This window comes from Neomonachus schauinslandi, chromosome 2 (genome assembly GCF_002201575.2).
Source record: "Neomonachus schauinslandi chromosome 2, ASM220157v2, whole genome shotgun sequence".
Taxonomy (NCBI): domain Eukaryota; kingdom Metazoa; phylum Chordata; class Mammalia; order Carnivora; family Phocidae; genus Neomonachus; species Neomonachus schauinslandi.
The window spans coordinates 132,347,050-132,369,033 of record NC_058404.1 but is presented as its reverse complement, the minus strand read 5'-3'; the positions used below and the strand labels follow the sequence as shown (position 1 = coordinate 132,369,033).

The 21,984-nt window shown below is 40.8% G+C and overlaps 1 protein-coding gene across 1 annotated transcript in view; it reads left to right on the top strand.

Annotated features, from left to right (window-relative positions):
* Window positions 1-17,035: 17,035 nt before the first annotated feature.
* PKD2 (polycystin 2, transient receptor potential cation channel) overlaps window positions 17,036-21,984 on the top strand; it is a 52,801-nt gene continuing 47,852 nt past the window's right edge. Inside the window, exon 1 of the mRNA XM_021702318.1 lies at window positions 17,036-17,694. Coding sequence (XP_021557993.1) covers window positions 17,094-17,694 — 601 coding nt within the window. The 5' untranslated portion in view covers window positions 17,036-17,093. The remainder of the gene's footprint in view (window positions 17,695-21,984) is intronic.

Sequence of the window (21,984 nt, the reverse complement as noted above, 5' to 3'; positions counted from 1 at the left end):
AGCTCCACACTGGGCTCAAATCCAAGAACATACCAAGTTAATCCAGTTAATCCCCAAAACTAAGGTTCAGGATTCATGAGAGAGAATGGAGTTGTAGCCCAGGGGATGGCGGAGAAGTTTGCTGCGTTATCGTGGGCCACAGCCGATCCGGAGCTGGCGGGGGCTGAAGCCGGCACACTTCCCGCTGGAGTAGCAGGAGGCTGAGGCTGGCAAGCAGGAAACCATGGACCACGACTGCAGAGCAAAACCCTGCAGGCCAAGGCGCCAGGAAAGCTCACCGGAGAGTGAGGGACCCCGGGTGTTCTTGCACGGTGCTCGCCCCGGCTCCGTCGGAGAAGCAGAAAGACAGGACACAAGCCAGCAAGAGAGCCCGTTTCCTGCAGCGTCCCTCCAGTGCCCCCTACAGACAAAGCTTGCCATCGTGCCAGTCGGCCGTGGGTACGGGGTCCAATTCCAGTCCTGCAAAGCCGGACAGCAGTAAACTGAGAGCTGTCCCAGGCTCTTGGCGGGGGAAAAAGCTGATTCCCGCTCCTGGGGCAAAACGAGTAAAAAATGAGCCTGGGAAATCTCTTTAAAGATAGAATGCAAGGAAGCTCTCAAACAAAATGGGGTCATAACCAAGGGACTGAAGACCAAAATTGAAGGGGATTGCCATTCGCCAAAACTGGAGTGATTTGAGAATAAAAAGAATAATGGCAATAATGAATTATAACAAATATATATATATATTTATATAATATATATGATGAATTATAACAAATTGAAATTTTTTTTGTTTCATTGGTACATAGAGATACTATAAGAGAAAGCATAAAAGAAGGAAAGGTCTTCTTTACAGATGAACGCCAGCTAATAGTAAATGTAGAAGGAATGATAAAATTAGAAAATCAGTTTGCAACCACAGTGTAATATTGACTCAGGAAATGATCACTGATTAGTGTTAAAATAATTGTACAAAAGCTTATTGGCAACAGGATATTCACCTTGTCCTAGAAGATCACCCCATAAATTACTAATTCCAAAAGAAGAAGATACTTCTAACTAGAGAGTTTTGGTGGTCAACATCTTCATCCAGGAATCAAACTTAGCTTCGCAAAAGGGACAACTAGACGTTTGCTTCCTAATGTCACACAATAAGAAGCACGCAACATCCCCTATGAAACATTTTTGTGAAAAGATGTTTAACAGAATCAAAAAATAGGAAAACAAGCAAACCCAGACGTTGAGTTACTCAATGATACGACTGACTTGAACTTTCCAAAAAGTAAAGTTTCCAGATGAAATACAGGACACTGTTATATTTGAATGTCAAATGAACAACAAAATCATCTTTTAGTGTAAGCATAGTATATATTATACCAAAGGATGAATCATTGTTTATCTGACACTCAAATTAACTGAGCATCCTGTATTTTTATTTTCTAAATCTTTAAACCCTAGAAAAAAAAGGGTGTTATACTATTCTAGATTAAAAGCCTAAAGAGGCGTAACCAAGGGCAAAACATGAACTTTGACTGGGACCTGGATTGAAAAAGAAGACTATAAAACACATTTTAGGGACAATTATGGTAATTGGAACATACACAGTGTGTTAGACGATATTGCAGAATTACTGTTAATTTTCTTAGGTGTGACCATGGCATCATACTTATGAAATGAATGCCCTTATTCTTCAGAAATGTATATTGAAATATTTAGAAGTGATGTGCCATGGTTTTTATAATTTGCTTTCTGATGATTCAGAAAACACACACGGGTCCATGAGGAGAAAGAAACCAATGTGGCAACATGTATTATTCTTTCAACTTTTCTCAAGGTGTGGAAATGTTCCCAAAATTGGGGGTAGGAGGAAAGAGCCTGCAGAATACAAAAATGTATGATGAATTACGTCCTTAAAATAATGTCTCATCCATTGATATAAAAGTCTCAGAGCAATTCCTTCATGGTTTACTTCTTATATAAAATCAAGGAAAAGGAATTAATACATTTTTACAACTTAAAAAAAACTGTGTTTAAACTATGTTCCATCACCTATGTATCCCTAATGACCTTAGATGCTCACTTCAGATGCAATCTGACAATCTTTTCATCCTTTTTCCATGTCACTAGTATAACCTAACCATGATTTGGAGTCCTTTTTTACTGGTCCTCGGCACCATCTCTTCCTCTCTCCCACATGCAATATTTCGGGCTTCTTAGTAACAGTGGCTCCAAGATTGTTTGATTGCAATTATAACGGTAACAACAAGACTTCCCAGCGAGTCAGTGTTGCCTGTGCAGCAGGGCAGAGGCAAATAACTAAAACAAGCAGTTCTGTTCTTGATTTGTACTGAGCATTCAGAAAAGGACTTAAAAACCCTATTTGTGGAGATCGAAGAAAAAACTATCTTCTACTGCACAATTTCATGAGGCGGTTTTTTATGCTTCCTCAATTTAGCGAATTCCCATATTGAAGCATTATGAATTATGTTCTCCAACTTACAACACGCAGACCCAAAGCACACACTAGCATGTTACATGCTCAACTGCAGTATTGTTCCTATGCAGTCTCTTTGACTTAACCTCTTTTATTCCAAATACCATAAAGACTCATGTCTGACTAATCTAATGTGGCTATTTTAATCCAAAGTGCAGCTACATATTGCATATAGGTCCCAATCTCCAATAATAGATGCCCCCACCCCCAAGACGCAAACAAATAAATCTGGGAGACCTATGTGGCTGAACATACTCATCTAGTCAAATTGAAAGCATAGGTTGGCAACCGAAAAAACAAAAGATCAGTTCCCTCTGAGGAACCACCAAAAGAATGAGGGGCAGACCTAAGGGAAAAATCCAAAAGAAGGGTCCTAAATGTGCCCTAAGTATTACCAACGTCGTTTACAATATATCAAGGTGATACTTTGAAGTTATTATTTAGAAATTATTCAGTAAAAGTACAGAAGTTTTGCATGAAAATAATACATCCTATTTCTTGAAGGTGCGAAAGGGTGAGAGGAGACCTACCCCTAGTAAAGCTCAAATACCTGACTTTCCCCACCACATCACCTTCTTCCTCATTCCAGACACTAACAGTGGAGAGGAAGGGGATTAAGTGCTGACCTGACACATTCTTCTAAAGAAGGCCCCCATTGTCTTAGTCTGTTCGGGCTGCTATAACAAAAATACCACAAATGGGATGGTTTATAAACAACAGAAATTTATTTCTCACAGTTTTGAAGTCTGGGAAATCCAAGATCATGGCTCCAGAAGATTTGGTGTCTGGTAAGAGCTCACTTTCTGGTTCATGGACAGCCATCTTTTTGCTGTATCCTCATGTGGTGAAAGGGACTGGTGATCCCTCTGGTGCTTCTTTTATAAAGTCATTCTGGGCTGTGCCCTATTGATCTAACCATGTTCCAAAAGCCCTGCTTCTTAATACCATCACACTGGGGTTAGGATTTCAACATATGAATTTGGGCAGGATGGGGGGCACACAAACTGTTGGTCTATAGCACCTACCCTCCAGCCTCAAAGCATTTGGAGATGGGCCAAAACACAGGCTGACTCTACTTGGCAGTGCCTCCAGAGCCCCTTTGGAGGTGTCAAATCAATGATCTAATCTACCTCAAGAAACTAGACAAACAAGAGCAAAACAAACCCCATGTCCCTTCTCACCACTTTTATCCAACATAGCACTGGAAGCTCTAGTCATTACAATAAGGAAAAAATAAACTAAATTAAATTTAATTTAAAAAGAGCACACAAATTTAAAAAGAAAAAAAAAACTATTTTCAGACATCATGATATTCTATGTAGAGAATTTCAAGAAACCTACAAAACATTCCTAGAACTAAACAATGAGTCCAATAACATTGTAGGATTCAAGATCAACATACAAAAATCGATTGAATTCTTACATACTGGCAATGAACAAGTTAAAACCAAAATTAAAATGATGTCATTTATACTTGCTTAAAAAATGAAATGTTTAGGTATAAATCTAAGAAAATATGTATAAGATCTGTATGATAAAAGTTACAAAATGCTGATTAAAAAAACACACAAAAAAAGACCTAAATACTTGGGGATTCACGCCATGCAATAGCAAGAACCCCCAAACCATACAATTAAAAAATGGACAGGAGAATAAACAGACATTCTTCCAAAGAAGACATACACATGGTCAACTGGTACATGAAAAGGTGCTCAACATCACTAATTATCAAGGGGATTCTAATCAAAACTACAAGGAGATACTACCTCATACCTGTTAGAACGGCTATTATCAAAAAGACAAGAGATACCAAGTATTGGCAAGAATATGGAGAAAAGGGAACTCTTGTGCACTACTGGTAAAAATGTAAATTGGTGCAGTGACTAGGGAAAACAGTATGGAGGCTCCTCAAAAAATTAAAAACAGAGCTACTATATGACCCAGCAATTCCACTTCTAGGTATTTATCCAAAGGAAGTTTGGATAAGGAAGTTTGGATAAGGAAGTGATTTATCCAAAATCTTTATCAATTCATCAGAAAGATATAACAATTGTAAATATTCACTCATCATTGGAGCACCTAAACATATAAGATAAATATGAATGGAAATGAAAGGACAAATAAACAGCATAAAACAATAGTAGAGGACTTCACACTCCACGTTCAACAATGGATACATCATCAGACAGAAAATCAATAAGGAAAACAGTGGGCTTATATAACATCATAGAGCAAATGAACCTAACAGACATTTATAGAACATTACTTTCAACAGCAGCAGAATATGCCTTCTTTTCAAGCACATTCTATAGAGGGATTGTGTGTTGGGCCACAATACAAGTCTTAACAAATTTAGGAAGACTGAAATCATATCAGACGTTTCTAATCATAATGGTATAAAACTAGAAATCAGTAGCAGAAGGAAAGTTGGAATATTTACAAATATATGGAAATTAAACAACACACTCCTCACAACTTAGGAGTCAAAGAGGAAATTAAATGAGAAATCAGAAAGAATCTTGAAAAGGAATAACAACATGCCAAACTTATAGGATCCAATGAAAGCAATTCTAAGTAGGAAGTTTATAACAATAAATGCTTGGATTAAGAAAAAAGAAAGCTCTCAGATAAACAACCTAACTTTACACCTCAAAGAACTAGAAAAAAACTAAGCCAAAGTTAGCAGAATAAAAGCAATAACAAAGATTAAAGCAGAAATAAATGAAATAATGAGTAGGTGGACACTAGAAAAGGTAACAAAACTGTATTGGTTCTTTGAAAAGATAAAATCAACAAACCTTTCATTAGACTGACAGAGAGAGAGAGATAGAGAGAAGACTCAAAATTATAAATGAAGGGGGACATCACAACTACATAAATGTAAAAGATCATAAGAGACTATTATCAACAATTATATGCCAATGAATTGGATAAACTAGAAGAAATGGATAAAGTCTTAGAAACATGCAACCTACCAAGGCTGACTTGTGAAGAAATAGAAAATGTGAACAGTTCAATGACAAGTAAGGACATTGAATCAGTAATCAAAAATCCCCCCCCCCAAAAAACAAAAACAAACAAACAAACAAACAAACCAGGCACAGATGGCTCTATGGGCAAGTTCTACCAAACACTTAAGGAAAAATTAATGCCAATCTTTCTCAAACTCTTCCAAAATATTGAAGAGAAAGGAACACTTCCAAACTCATTTTACAAGGCCAGTGTTACTATAATAACGGGTATATGTCAGTCCACATTTGTCCAAATCCACAGAGGGGCAACACCAAGAGTGAACTCTAATGTAAACTATAGACTTTGAGTGATTACGTTGTGTCCATGTGGGTTCATCAAATATAACAAATGTACCCCCACCCCCACGCTGGTGGGAAATGTTGATAATGGGAAAAGCTATGCATGCAAGGGGGCAGAAGGCACATGGAAAACCTCTGTACCTTTCCCTCAATTTTGTGTGAACCTAAAACTGCTCTTAAAAAATACAGTCTTTAAATATGGGGGAAAAAAACACAACAGTGGTGAAAAATGGTAGCATACCACTTAGGGTCACTTGTATTCAATTAGGAAATAGATGGCATATTCAACTGGCTAATCTGCCTAGGAGTTATACAGAACGGACCAGCTTTTATTCTAGGCTAATTTGGCCCCACAACTGAAGCATTATTTTCCTGAGTCTTCTACTCAACACCCCATATATTACAAAGTTTCCCCACTTTGAATGTTGAGAACTAGAACGTTTTCCTGCTCTGTGAGAGCATCAGAAATTTCCCCACTTGCTCCTTTCGGGTAGTTCTTTCCCTGCAGATTTCCCAGCAGGCAGTTCTGTCCTCAGGCAGATTCCTCACAGGCACACTCTGAAGACTCAAGGGCAACTCTGGAGATCTCTGGAGCTCTTTCTGCAGTTCTCTCCTCTCTGGGACTCTGTCTGCACATTGGCCTCCCTTGCACCTTGGTCTCCTTGACCACCCTGGCCTCCCCAAATTCTCAACTTAGTCTTCTCAACCCTGAGGGACTGCACTACAGCCTGGAGCCCTCTCTAGGGAATTATTGGGAAACCATAGAACTGTCATCCTTTGTTTATCTCCTCGTTTGTTTATCTTCTTTCAAGGATTACTGTTCATCACTGCTGATTGTCTGATGTTTCAAAACCATTCTTTATAAAATTTGACTGTATTTTTTTTTTTAATTGAGGGTAAGTGGGTATATCTGTCCCTGTTGTTCCATCAGGGCTGGGAACAGAAATCCTTTAAAAATAATGTTATCTTAAAAAAAAAAGAAAAGAAAAAGACCAAATAAAATATATGACCACAGAGAAATAAAAAGTGAGCTGACAAAATTCACAGGAGGAATTAAGGGTTTAAAATAAATAATTAGAGAAATAAAAGCCACATTCGAAACTATAAAAATAAAAGATACAGGGGTGCCTGGGTGGCTCAGTTGTTTAAGCCTCTGCCTTCAGTGGCTCAGGTCATGATCTTGGGGTCCTGGGATGAGCCCTGCATTGGGCTACCTGCTTCTCCCTCTCCCTTTGCCCCTCCCCCTCCCCACCTTCTGCTTGTGCTCTACCCTCCCTCCTCTCAAATAAAGCAATAAGATCTTTTTTTTTTTTTCAAGGGTGGGAGAAATAACTTTTATTCCAAAAGAATCCCATATCTATATTCCAAATCAATAACAACATTTAGGTAAGTGTATACCCTTGCTTCATAGATAACATTCATTTGAGTGCCTAAGTTAAGGGATTTAAAAATTATATATATTTAATTTCTATCACCCTTCCAATCTCATTTCCTTATATAGGCAGCATCCTGTAGAATAAAAAGTCTGATTCTAAAGGCCATATTTGCATGTATAATTTAAAAAATTAATATGTGCATGGATTTTTTACACCAATCCTGTGAAACACTATGTTCCGTTTCCAGGGATAATTAACATCAACTTAGTCTGTTGCTAATTTCCATTATTTCTCACCAAACCCATTAAAAAAAAATGAAAGATACAGTAACATGGAGGGCAGGATTTGTAAAAATTCTGTTAAAAAATAGAAAATGATAAAAAGAGAAATAATTAGAAAAGATAATACAGAAATCAAACACAGTAGCTCCAACATTTGCATAATTGATATTCCTGAATTAAGAAAGCAAAATTTAAAGTATTCCAAAATTACAAAAGAAGAAAACTTTCCTAAAATAAATGAAAAATTGAATTTGCTGATTAAACCCGTATAATTTCTCCCAGAAAAATAATTATGCATAATAATCAACACAATGGTGTATTCTAGAGCAGGATAATAAAAAATTCACTAAGCAGGTAACTTTTGGGCAGAAAAATCAAGTCATCTGCCACAGCTGAGAGAAAAGAGTGGGTTTAATCTGAACTCTCCTTCTCCATGGCAACATTTAATGACAGAGGAAAGTGGAAGAATGTGTCCAGAATCTTAAAAAGAAGGAAGACAAGATTGAGCCAAGAATATTATGCCCAGCCCATTTGTTTTATGTTTATGGCAACAGAAAGGCACTCTCAATTTGGTACACACTCTGGGAGTAATGAGGCATTAATGAGTCCTTCTTTTAAAAAAAAGAAAAAAAGAACACTTAATAAAAAATCTATCCCAAAAGTATTGAATCAAGAGAACTCAGGGGAGGGGAACCTATGTTTTAAAAGTATTGGTAATAAGGGGCGCCTGGGTGGCTCAGTTGTTAAGCATCTGCCTTCAGCTCAGGTCATGGTCCCAGGGTCCTGGGATCGAGCCCCATGTCTGGCTCCCTGTTCAGCAGGAAGCCTGCTTCTCCGTCTCCCACTCCCCCTGCTTGTGTTCCCTCCCTTGCGGTCTCTCTCTCTGTCAAATAAATAAATAAAAATATTTTTTAAAAAAGTATTGGTAATAAGTACTGAATATATCTAAATATAAGATGAAATATTTATTATTTTAGAAGAAAATAAAAGTTTATAGACTTTGACAATGTCAGTTATTAATTTTTAAAAGTGTTGGTAGAGAGTACGTATTTGTTAATACCTTATTTTTCAGAAGAGTCAAAGCCTACTGAAAAAATTGACAGATCAAAAAAACAATTGCTTGCTTAATTTAAAAAATTGATGTTGATATTAAAAATTATATTTGTAAATAATTTCTAAATAACATTCAGACAGAAACCCAACATAGCTCACTAATCCTCTCTAGTAAATTGATAAGAAGCCCTTTAGAGGTCAGGCCAAAGTAAGGACTATAACCAGACAGAGTCATTAAATAAAATTAAACCATTAAAATTTACGAATTTAAAATATGTAGTCAGTGAGCAAGAGTATGAGGGAAGCTACTGTAACCAAAGTAGGATGGTATTAGTAAAAGGTTAAAAAAGAAAAGAAAAAAAAGAATACAACATGCAGAAATAAACTCACACATATATGGTGAATTGATTTTCAAAAATAGTGCAAAGATGGTTCAAGAGAGAAAGGATTGTCTTTTCAACTAATGATACTAGAACACTTGGATACTCATATGTAAGAAAAAAAAACTTGATTCATACCTCCCACCATATGTTAAAATTATCTCAAAATGGATTATATGCCTAAACATAAAACCTGAAATTATAAAACTTCTAGAAGAAAATATAGGAGAAAATGTTCATGGCCTTGGGTGAAGCAAAGATTTTTACAAATATAACACCAAATGTACAATTCATAAAAGAAAAAATTCATAAATTGAACTTTATCAAAATTAAGAACTGCTATTAAAAATTACTAAGAGAGTCCATTTTCAAAAGGATTTCTGGATTATTACAGCAAAGATTTCAAAGCTGTAATTTAATTATGTAAAAAAAAGAAAAGTAAGATTCAGGGATGCCTGGGTGGCTCAGTCGGTTAAGCGTCTACCTTTGGTTCAGGTCATGATCCCAGGGTCCTGGGATGGAGTCCCGCATCGGGCTCCCTGCTCAGCGGGAAGCCTGCTTCTCCCTCTCCCACTCCCCCTGCTTGTGCTCTCTCTCTCTCCGACAAATAAATAAATAAAATCTTAAAAAAAGAGAAAAGAAGAGTAAGGTTCAGCATCCTCTAAAGTCTCTAATCTCCTAACTCTTGCAGAGTGGGAGGCCAAACCAGCCACTCTATATGCCCAGACAAGGGGACCTGATCTTGTGATCATATTGCATATAACTAGCACAACTTTTACCAGTCTGTAGATTCACTTCTATTCAAATTTGTTAGTACTATTTTAATTGCAAGGGACAGAAACCCTAACCTAAAATAAATTAACCAGAAAGGAAATGTTAGGGTTAATGAAGTACAGGGGTAGATCTGCCTTCAATTAGTGCTGGCTCTGGAGCTCAAATGATATCATCAGAAGCTGGTCTTTCTTCATCTCCTAAGACCCACCTAAGGTATAGTAAGTCAGAATCCTCAGGAGTTAGACTCCGGAATCTTAAAACCAACAACAGAAAACCCTTTCCAGATGAGTGCCCTAAAGCACTTATCAGTTAATTGCTTTATCTGTGTATAGCTTGTCTTTGCAAGCTAATTACAAGCTTCTTGCATGCAAGGACAATTTCTTCTGCACCCTAATCATATCTAAAATTGTGCTCGATGGATATTAAACAGGTATTCTGTAAAGTCTGGTAGATGTAGGGATGCTGCAAGTTTTTTTTTTTTTAAAGATTTTATTTATTTATTTGAGAGAGAGAGACTGAGAGAGAGATCACATGAGAGGGGGGAGGGTCGGGAGGGTCAGAGGGAGAAGCAGACTCCCTGCCAAGCAGGGAGCCCGATGCGGGACTCGATCCCGGGACTCCAGGATCATGACCTGAGCCGAAGGCAGTCGCTTAACCGACTGAGCCACCCAGGCGCCCGGGATGCTGCAAGTTTAATGCTATAAGCATCAGAAGGCATTTGAAAAAAAATCTAATATTCTTTTGGAAAATCTGAGCTAGTGAAAATATAGTTGGAATCAAAGTTTTTGAACAACTACATCCAAATGGAATTAGTGAATAAATTTGAGTTAGTAAAGAGCAGTATTCCAAAGCCCTCGGTTCTTGGCCCTGCATTGTTCAAAATTCTTTTGAACTTGAATACAGATATAGATGATAAATATCATATCTGCAATGGACCAAACCAGGAGACGTCAAATGATAAAAATGTATTTCGCAATGTTCTTGAATAGCATGGCCACCCAAACATTACCACCAGATCAATTTTGGTATTCTTCCAGTCCTCACATTATATATATATTGTTGGCTCCCTTTCCCCCCTGAGCATCAACATTTTGGCTGCCAGCTTGTCTAGACTTACGTCCTTTGACTCCAAATCTAGCAGGAAGAAAAGCTTTTCTTTTCCACAACTTGAAAAAAGTTCTGTCCTGATTTCCATTGAACAGAACCAGATCCCATGCCTGTTCATAAATACCACTCACAGGAGCCAAGGGTTCATGATGCTCTGGTCGGCCACGCCTGCGTTCCACACTCATCACTTGGGAACTAGTGGTGGTGGTGGCCACAGCTGAGGCACATAGGGACTCAGAATGGGGGGGGTTCCCCAAGAAAATCTGATTATTGTTTTGGTAAGAAAGGGGAATGGTTACAGAACTGCTAAACAACAAACCAAATAAGCCAGGGTCTCTGCCTTACATTCTACTCAGGAGGACAACTCTGTTAACAGATATTTTTAATATGAAATGATAAATGTTGGGGCACCTGGGTGGCTCCGTTGGTTAAGCGTCCAACTCTTGCTTTTGGCTCAGGTCATGATCTCATGGATCATGAGATCGAGCTCCTCATAGGGCTCTACACTCAGTGGGGAGTCTGCTTGAAGATTCTCTCCCTCTGCCCCTCCTCCCACTCACTCACAAACGCTCTCTCTCTCAAATAAATACATAAGTCTTTTTGAACAAAAAGATAAATGTGATGAAATTTGACAGGGTAGAGGGGCAAGTAAATTCAAGCTAGGGGCCAAGATCGTGGCTAAGTAAGTTTCCAGAAGGAGATGATGCCTGAGTCTAGAAAGATTCTAAGTCTTTAGGAGGTGTAGAAGAGGGCTTGGGGATGACTTAGAAGATTTGATCCCCTTGCAGGTAGGAATTATGTCTTATTCTTGCCCCGCTGGAATCCAACATGGAGCCTGATGTCTAGTGGACACTCTGTAAGTGTTTGATGAATTTGTTAATATTCCCTCATTATGTATTCAGCAAAAATTCTGTGGGAATTTGTAAGGTAGATATTTAGCCACATTATTCACAGAAGGAAACTGAGATACAGAGGTTAGGTCATCAGAATCACATGCCAGCCAACAACGGTGCCAAGGTAACTCCCACAGAGGCAGGGACACATCCAAACCAAATTCTAGACATAAGGTAGAATATCACAAATCCTAGCCTTGCATTATTAGTGCAGTAAATTGAGAAATAAAAACAAGTAAAAATTTTAGTATGGTTAGCAGTTCTTATAAAGCCCGAAACACCAAATCTTTTTCTAATGATTTCAGATGTCAAGTGGTAAAAATTTATTTTACAATGTTCTTGAATAAATAAGGACTGGGAAAAAAATCGAGAGGGAAACATGTTTGTTTGGGGGGTTGCTAAGCAACACCACACAAGCCAGAGAGCCCTTTTGGATTTCCTTTGGAAGGTGGAATCTGCAGGCCCAATGGGTCCTTCTGCTTGTGTCTGCTTCATCTGTTCACATGGGAAAATAAAAGCAAAACAGGAAACAAACAGACAAGTCTAATAATACAGAAGCCAGAAGCGTGGCGAATACTAAGTATTAAATCAGACTGGACTGTTTTTAAGCTGCCTTTTGAAGGGCTTGTCTGAGTATCCACCATGGCACTGAGACAAAGGGGTGGGGTTTATGTAGCATGTTCCAGAAGAACTTACCACACAGATGAAATAAAACCAAATAGCATCCAGCTATGTTATCCATCCCACACGGGATTTCAGGCCTGTAGATTACCGAAACTTGCAATATGGCCATAGGATTATGGCAACCAGGTTAAGTAGAATATGAATTTTGCATCTCATTTATTTAATAAGAGAACACTTCTTATGAGAAATGGATTTGTTTGTAAGATGAATATTAAAGGAAGGAATTCTGTGGGAAGGGAGAGAAATTTACAGCTTCAAGGCCTACTTGAGGAGAAGCGAGGCACTCCCAAGGGGGAAAACATGCCAAGGTAAAAGCACAGGAGAGAACATTAGGAAGCCAGAAAGAATGACTAGGTATTTGAACAGGAAATATATTGCGTGGCTGGTGATGGGTTTATGAAAACTAAGATTGAAACTGGTAGTGAAATTCTTGGAATGTAAGATTTAGGAGGTGGTGCATTAAATACTATCCACATAATGTTACAAAAATATTTCTCTGAATTTTTTTAAAATCACATTACTTGTGAAGATTTTAATTAAAATTTTGGGTAAGCACACATTTAATTCTGAATTATGTATGTGTGGACACATTTTTGGTCAGTCCAAATTCTTTTGGAGACAATGATATAGTCTTAAAAAGAATGCTTCAGATTTTGTTTTAAATCATTGACAAAGAAGGTATATTATTATTATTATTATTATTAAATAAAGGCTATACTCTTTAACATGCATCTCAGGCCTTCCATGATCTAGCCCTACCTTCTCCTCCCGTGCCAGCCTGAGTAGTTTCTCTCCTCAACCCCTTCTTGTGTTGAAAGACTTCATACTGACTTGATGCCATAGGGGCCAAGGGCAAGCCACCTCAAAAAGTGCACTTCAGCATACTGATTATTTTAAATAAAAGTTACTTAAGAAACAGTTGGTATAAGGATACTCAGAACCACCTCCATTCCCCTCCAGCAAGAAATCAATTTCCCATATGAAAGGTACCCTTCCTGTACTAAGAAGTACAAAGATATCCTTATCACCAGAGATAGGAACTTTAAAGCTGAGAAAGCTATAGAAAAAAACCCTGAGATCATAACCTGAGCTTAAGAGTCGGATGCTTAAGTGACTGAGCCACCCAGGTACCCCATGCTCTTCTATCTTAATTATGTTAAATATTTCCATCTGGGGCGCCTGGGTGGCTCAGTCGTTGAGCGTCTGCCTTCGGCTCAGGTCATGATCCCAGGGTTCTGGGATCGAGCCCCGCATCGGGCTCCCTGCTCGGTGGGAAGCCTGCTTCTCCCTCTCCCACTCCCCCTGCTTGTGTTCCCTCTCTCACTCTCTCTCTCTGTCAAATAAATAAATAAAATCTTTTTTAAAAATAAATAAATAAATAAATATTTCCATCTATTACAATAACTTATGTGGTTTTTGTTTAGTGTCACAACTGGATTATGAGCTTCTACTTTTTTTTTTTTTTTAGAGGATTCTACAACAAATACTTCTTGAGCACCTGCTATGTGCTGGGCACAACACTATGAAAGAACACAATCAGTGCAACAGGCAAAAAGCCCAGCCCTTAAGGAGTCTTCATTCCCTGTGGAATTGTTGAGGGACTGCATGAGCCTAGTCAGGCATCATAATCATACCGTTAGAGCTTTGGTTAAGACTGGGGTTTCCTAATTCTTCATGTAGAGCCCTTTTTAACCTTCACGTGCTACCATTTCTCCTCTGAGGTGCAAGGGCCTTGGAATAGCTTATGCACACAGGAAACTATTTTTTTTTTAAAGCTTTTATTTATTTATCTGAGAGAGAGAGAGAGAACACGAGCAGGAGGGTGGGGCAGAGGGAAAGGGAGAAGCAGACTCCCCGCCCAGTAACTCGGGGCTCGATCTTAGGACCCGGAGATCATGACCTGAGCTGAAGGCAGATGTTTGACTGACTGAGCCCCCCAAGCTTCCCCCACATTAAACCATTATTAAGTCACTGTTCAAAATGCTATTTTCAGTTTTGTAATATTTGTTTCCCAAGGATGTTTTGATTTTCCACAGCTCAAGGTTTAGAACACAGCAGATTACTCCTTAGTTTATCCATTTCTTTTTTCTTACTTTTTTTTTGCTAGCAAGTCTATAGTCCAGAGATATAAGGAAGAGAATACTGAATGGAAAAACAATAATATCAAGGAATAATAGAATTAATTCAATTACTATTTATTTATTGGGTTCAAGTTCTGTGCTTTCACTATGCATAGTAAGTAACATTATTATTTTAGTAAAACATACAAGATAAAACAAAATACTCTTGGGACATAACTGCAGGGAGTTATCTCATTGGTGAGATAATATACCTTAAGTCTAAATAACAACAGATGGGAGAATATAATTTAGTATTGTAGGGAAGTGAAATTGTTCCTCTACCCTTCAAGGTCTTCCAGCTGAACTTAGAATTAAATTTACACGAGACAGATTAAAAAGGGGGAAAAAACCCCAAAGTTTTCTTATGTGCACACAGAGGCCTAATAATGAAATTGAGGCCTAAACAAATGACCAAGGCAGGCAGTTTTCATATTTTTTAGACAATAAATTTGTGAGAAATTGACTGGCATAAAGAAAACAGATGTTTGAGAACTTTAATAAGAATTCTAAGTGGAATTTGGGCTGAGGTAGTAGATAAGAAAAACACACCCTGTCTTTAAGAAGCTCAAAGTTAAGGGGCACCTGGGTGGCTCAGTTGGTTAAGCGACTGCCTTTGGCTCAGGTCATGATCCCAGGGTCCTGGGATGGAGTCCCACATCGGGCTCCCTGCTCAGCAGGGAGCCTGCTTCTCCCTCTGACCCTCCCCCCTCTCGTGTGCTTGCTCTCTCTCATTCTCTCTCTCTCAAATAAATAAAAAAACCTTTAAAAAAAAAAAAAGAAGCTCAAAGTTAGGAAAAGGATACAGGTAAGTAACAAGGTAAATTGTAGAATTGATGATAGGTGGCCATGATTACCTGAATAAAATCAGGATATTATAGGCACATTGTGTCCCCCTCAAAAATCCATATGTTGAAGTCCTAATCTCCAACAACACAGAATGTGACTGTATTTGGAGACAGGGTTGTTGTTTTGTTTTGTTTTTTAAGGTAATTAAATTAAAGTGAGGTCACTAGAATAGGCCCTAATCCAATGTGACGGGTGTCCTGATGAGAAGAGTTTAGGACACAGACACCTACAAAGAGACCACCATGTGAAGACACTAGCGGAAAACCACCATCTACAAGCCAAGGAAGGAGACCCCAGGAGAAGCCAATCCTGCCAACATCTTGATCTGACTTTCAACCTCTAGAATTGTGAAAAAATAAACTTCTGTTGTTTAAGCCACGCAGTCTGTGGTACTTCATTATGGCAGCCCTAGCAAACAAATAAATACAAGGGCAGATGAAGAAAATGTACTAACCTAACCTAAGGAAATTAAATTTTATGTTTTAAGTTGTAGGAAGCCCCCAGAGGTATCTAAGCATCAATGTGACAGGAGCAGTTTTGGTTCTGAATACAATTTGGGAACGCGGGGACCCTGGAGTGGCGGATGGAGATGGAATTGACAGGTTAGTTGTTCCAGTGAGGAATAAAACAAAACATAGAGCAAGGGCCCTGGGCGAAATCACTGACAACAGGCATGAGAAACGGAGGTCCTATCAGAGAGATTTGTGGGGCAAAAGTAACAAGATTTGGGGAGATGAGGTGTAGGAGGAGAAGAGCAGACAGATGAGGGTATCACGGAGAAGCATATCTTGACAAGTAAGGAGGACAGCCATGTCTCAAATTTCAACTGGGGGAACAGGAGGTGACGCAGGCTTAAAAGAGAAGGGGAATGGATATTTAATTTGGGATACGTTAAGTCTGAGACAATTGCAGATCCTCCAGTTGGATGAGCTCACTGTAGAGTGGGAATAAAGTTCTGGCCCCGGGGCTGACGTGGGATTGTGACTTGGAAGCCAGAGCCTGAGCCGGCAGCCGGGGGCGGGAGGGGATGAGCTCGAGCTCAGAGCACCAGCGATCTGAATGTTCCAGGACGGAATCTTTGGGGTCCCCACAATGTGTGGAGAGAGGAGCCGACCAGAGGTTGAAGAAACCATCCAAAAAGCAGCAGAAGCGGGAACAAGGGGGCCGCCAAAGGCCAAGGAAGTCAGCATTAGTAGTTTGTTGGTAGTTTTCAAACGAAGTTAAGATTTCTTTGCCCCTGCTGCAGAGCAGCGCAGGCTGGATTTCGCTAGTACACACCATCCCACAAAATGGTTTTCTCTCTCTTTCTCTCTCTGCACTTTGGGAGAGGCAGAAGGGGCAGGCGGTGAACAGGGACCCAAGCATTATGTCGGGGTCACGCAGGGAGTGACAGCTCCACAAGCCCCTTCCCCGCAGGCGAGCGGGCGGGGCAGCGAACCCCTCCCTGCCGGAGCCCCTCCACCCGAATGGAACGTGGGCGCCCGCTCCCGGGCTCCCGCTCCACTTGGAACACGAGCCTAGGCGCCGCTAGCAGACCGCGCGGTCTGCGGGGGCGGCTTCCTCGCACCTCCCCCTGCAGCACGCCGCGGCCGCTGGGCGAGGCGAGGCTAGGCGAGGGGGAGGCGGGCCGAGGGGGCGGGCCGAGGGGGCGGGCAGGGGACGCGGGACCGCGGGGAGGTCGGGGGCGGGGAGCTGGAGGCGGCGGGCCCCGGGAAGAAAAGAACATGGCTCCTGCAGCGCGCTGCGCCGAGCGCGGCGAGGGGCGAAGGCGCGCGGGGCGCCAGTGACCGCGATGGTGAACTCGAGCCGCGTGCAGCCGCAGCAGCCCGGGGCCCCGAAGCGGTCGCCCGCGTCCCGAGCGGCCGGCCCCGGCCGGCTGATGGCGGGCGGCGCGGCCGTGGGCGCCGGCCTCGGGGCTCCAGGCGGCCTCCGCGAGCAGAGGGGCCTGGAGATCGAGATGGAGCGTATCCGGCAGGCGGCCGCGCGGGACCCCCCGGCCGGAGCCTCAGCCTCCCCCTCTCCTCCGCTCTCCTCGTGCTCGCGGCAGGCTTGGAGCCGTGACAACCCAGGCTTCGAGGCCGAGGAGGAGGAGGAGGAAGAGGAGGTGGAAGGAGAGGAAGGAGGAATGGTGGTGGAGATGGACGTGGAGTGGCGCCCGGGCAGCCGGAGGTCGGCCGCCTCCTCCGCCGTGAGCTCCGTGGGCTCCCGGGGCCGGGGGCTGGGGGGTTACCACGGCACTGGCCACCCGAGCGGGAGGCGGCGCCGGCGAGAGGACCAGGGCCCGCCGAGTCCCAGCCCGGCCGGCGGCGGGGACCCGCTGCATCGCCACCTCCCCCTGGACGGGCAGCCGCCCCGAGTGGCCTGGGCCGAGAGGCTGGTTCGTGGGCTGCGAGGTAAGAGCGCGCGACCCGCAGCGGCTGATGCACAAACCAGAGCTGCGGGCGCCGGCCGGAGCCATCGCCCGCTGTGGGCAGCTTTCCGGGGTTCCCCCTCGCATCCTTCCTGTGTCCCCGCCTCCCTTGGAAGCGCGTACCCCATTCTGCTAATTGTGCTCTACTTCCGGTACCCATGCGGAATTCCACTGCGCCCTTGTTTGTGCAAATTTATGGGATACCTCCTTCTTATAACGGAAGGAGATTGGTCAGCATATTTTTTCCTCTGTATATAAGTGAAAGCCGTATTAGAATGAAAGGGTACCTCTGAACATTTTTTTTCTTGTAGGGGAAAAAAAGAAAAAATATTCTAATACAGCTGAAGGTGGTTGCACCTGTATATCGGGTCTTCCGTTGGTCTGGACGCCCTCTTACCCCTCGTTCCATTCTGGAAAGGGTAACTGTAGTGTTATCCAAGTTGTGGGGCAAGTGTCATTGAGTTGTCACGGATGTTGTTTTGGTGATGTGTGTGGTGGTTTGGGGGAGAGCGAGCTGTTGAGAACACCACAAATAGAATAAAATAATGTCTATGAAGACAGTTATTTAGCCATTTCTAATCTAGGCGTTTTTCTAAAACAATTGCAAAGAAAAAGTTACATTGTTTAAAAAACTTGGTAGTATGGTTTTAAATAGCTAACTTAATGTTCTCTGAAATTCCAACAAAACAGTGAAGTCACCAGATACCAGCTGTGTGTACATGTATCAGAGTTCAGTGCACCCAACTTTCCAGAGGCAGGAAAGGAATTTTCAAATTTGCCAGTGCCTATTTAGAGGACCCAGATTTTCCAGGAGCAGAGAGGATCCTGTTTTGCGAGGTTTTGTCAGAGGCATCCTTGGAAAAGAGTTGCATTTGCTCTCACATTCAAATTATTTTAATCTCCACTTTTTAAAGAGTTTCCATTCTCCATTCTTTTGAAAGTTTCCCTTCCCTACTCTTCCCTGTCAGTTTTGCAAATCTTGTACAAAAAATCCAACTGTTTTTATAGCAATGTGATTAAGACCAAGTCAGCCCTACACCCAAATTCCAGTTCTACCACACAGTGGCAAATTGCTTTATCTCTCTGATCCCCAATTTTTGCTTTTCTTAAAAAGAGATAATCATAATACTTTGTTCTTGAATGGGGAGAATTAAATGAGATGAAACATGTGAAATGCTTAGCATGTCTCTGACATGTTGTGAGTGCTTCATAAATATAAATTGATTCATAAATTTTCAATAGTGTGCACTTTTGTACTTTTATGTAAGTGCTTATGCTGTTACTTTGATTCATGTCATGGTGGGGAACAAAAGACCCTTTTTGAACAACCTATGTGAGTAAGTTAGTAAAGCTTTTTAAGGTTCAAAACTGTATCCAAACAAATTATTTTACATTGTTTTAAGTGTGCTTTAAAAAATATTCACTGAAGTAAGAGAAGTTTTTTGCAAGTTAATGAATAATAAATCATGATCCTTTAACCTTCTTTGAATAAACTCAATAATGGAATATAATGAAATGAAATATATATCCTTATATGAGTTTATATACATGTGTAGTTCTTCAAAAATTTTTTCTCAAAAAAATTTACAATGTATAGGCTCATAGGGAACTTCTAGTCAAACTTTATCAATGGTCTAATTAGTAGGGCAAGAGACACAGGAAAATGTTAATCTTAGGAAATTTTAGAATAAATTTTATTTTATTAAATATATTAAAAATTAAACATACATATCACTTATTAAATAAGTGACGTTTGTTGAATAATTAGCACCTCCTATGAAATTAGTACTGAACTAGGTGCTCCCCCACCACTGCCACCAAAAAAAAAAGAGGTAAAATAGCACCATCACCATTTTCCTATGGATAGAAACCAAGAAAAGTAAAATAAATAACCATGAATGAGTTGTGATTTTTTTCCCTCATGGGATACCAATGACAAAAATCTTACATGCATTAAGTAGTAAGTAGTACCCTAGGATCAGGACAGAAAGTAACTTGCAATTTCTAAAGGTAGGAAAGATTACTCAAGCTTGGAGTGGTCAGGAGCTTCCCTGGAGGTCTCCTGCCTTCGTGATTTTGTACAACTCACTAAGATTCCCCGAGCCTCTGTTCCTGATTTATAAAACGGAGGAGTTGAACCTAATCTCCAGAGTCTTTTCTAGCTTCCACATACTCTGTGAAGTTCTTTAATGACATGAATCCAAGATGGACAACAAATGGTCTTTTTTGCTTTTTGTACAGTAGATAGATCTATCTCCTTAGCAGGAGTAAGATGGTAAAGAAGAAATGTTTGAGGTTTGGTTGTGGGAAACATGTGTCCAACCAAGGAACTGAGAATTTATCCCTAAATATTAGGAAGCAGTTGCAAGTTGTTAACAGGACCAGAAACATGCCGAAAGGGAGTATCGATAGGCAGTGTGCTGTGCAGAAAAGCTTGCACAGGGAGGCAGAGAGGCGGAAGGACCATGTAGCAGGCAGCCAGTGAAGAAGTGGTGAAGGTCTGGACCAAAGTGAAGGATGGCCGAAAGATGTAAAGACTGCCCTCAAACTTAAAGATATCCCCAATAATCTTGTTTGCTTTTTTCTTAGCAAACTCTTTTTAGTGCAAAAATAAAATTTGACACTTTACATGAGTTATCAAATTTTCTGAATTTCCAGAATTGAATGTGTTCTATGGATGTATCAACGTGGTAAAGTCATCTCCTGTTATTTTAAACATCTGTGCTTGGGGTTTCGGGTTTTGTTTTCCTGGAGAAATCCTAAAGTACTGGCTGTGTTGGTCAGGGTGGGCTGGGCTGCTCTAACAAATAGCTACCTTCTCTCCCATTCACTTGTATCATCACTGCCCATTTCCAGAAACTTTTCATCATTTCAAACAGAAACTCTACCCATTACCACGTTACCCTTCTCCTGGTATCTTCTATTCTACTTTCTGTCTCTGTGACTTTTTCTACTCTAGGTACATCATATTAGTGGAATCACAGTGTTTTGTCCTTTAGTGTCTGGCTTATTTCACTTAGCATAATTTTTCAAGGTTTATCCATGTTGTAGCATGTATCCAAATTTCATTCCCTTTGATAAATGGATAATATTCCATTGTATGTCTACAACACATTTTGGGTTTATCCATTCATCAGTTGACGAACACATGGGTTGTTTCCACCTTTTGGCTATTGTGACTTTCCCTTTGTTTTTAATCCAAACCTCACTCCATCACTTCTTCTTTTTCTTTTTTTATTTGCACTATAATTTTGAACAAACAAGATTTTGTATTTCCGTAGCTGTGGGGATTTTTTTGAGGGAGCATTGCTACTGTGAGGTATGTGGTTAAGGTTATGCTAGTAACAGAATTTGTGCAGTCAGCAAACATTTGTGAGAGTCTCCTTTGTGGTGGATACTAGAGATACAGAGATGAATAATACAAGGTCCCAACTCTCAAGGAGTTCAGCTTAGTAGGGGAAACAGGTGTAAGGAAATAATTGCAATGTGAGGTCTCAGGGATTGGAGGGACCCAAAGAAGAGAGGACCAGCTGTATGGGAGGAGGTCAGAGGAAGTGAAACTTGAGTTAACATTTTGAAGGATGAGGGGGGAATTTAAGGAGGGAAAAGTAGCAGAAGTAAGAACACGCAAGCCTATAGCTTATTGGTACTTTTTCCTCTAAAAAGTTAGAGCTCGTGGAGGCTTCAAGAAGGGGGCTGATACGGTCACATATCAATCTGAAGATGATTCTAGCAAGAATGTAGAGAATGGAGTGAGGCAGATAGTGCTGGTTGGTGGGAGAATAGGTCAGGAGAGGGCTAACCGAGAGACAGGGGTAACAGTGGACTGCAACCAAGGCATGTACGCTAGGATAGAAGGAAGCTGGACTGGAGACAGACAGAAGGCATCAGAATTGTGGACCAGCTCCATGTGAGGGTTAAGAAAAGGGCCTATTCTAGGATGAAACCCATGTTTCTGGCTTGGTACCATTAACCCATACAGGGCAAGTAGGTTTCTAGACAAAGAAAAAATCTCAGTGTGGGGCATGCTAGTTATTAACTGTCCGTGGAATATGCATGTAGAACTGGCTGTTAGCTGTGGCACCTGCTTGTCTGTACCTCAGGAGAGGGCCGACTGAGAATTTAAGATTCAGGGGTCAGTAACATATAAGGGAGCAACTGAATATTCTATATTAAATGGGCCAATAGTAGTAAAAAGTCACTTCCCTTTTTAAAGTTGGGCCTGCCATTCAAATAAATATTTGGAAGGATTGTGTTTGTCTTCCTAAACAAG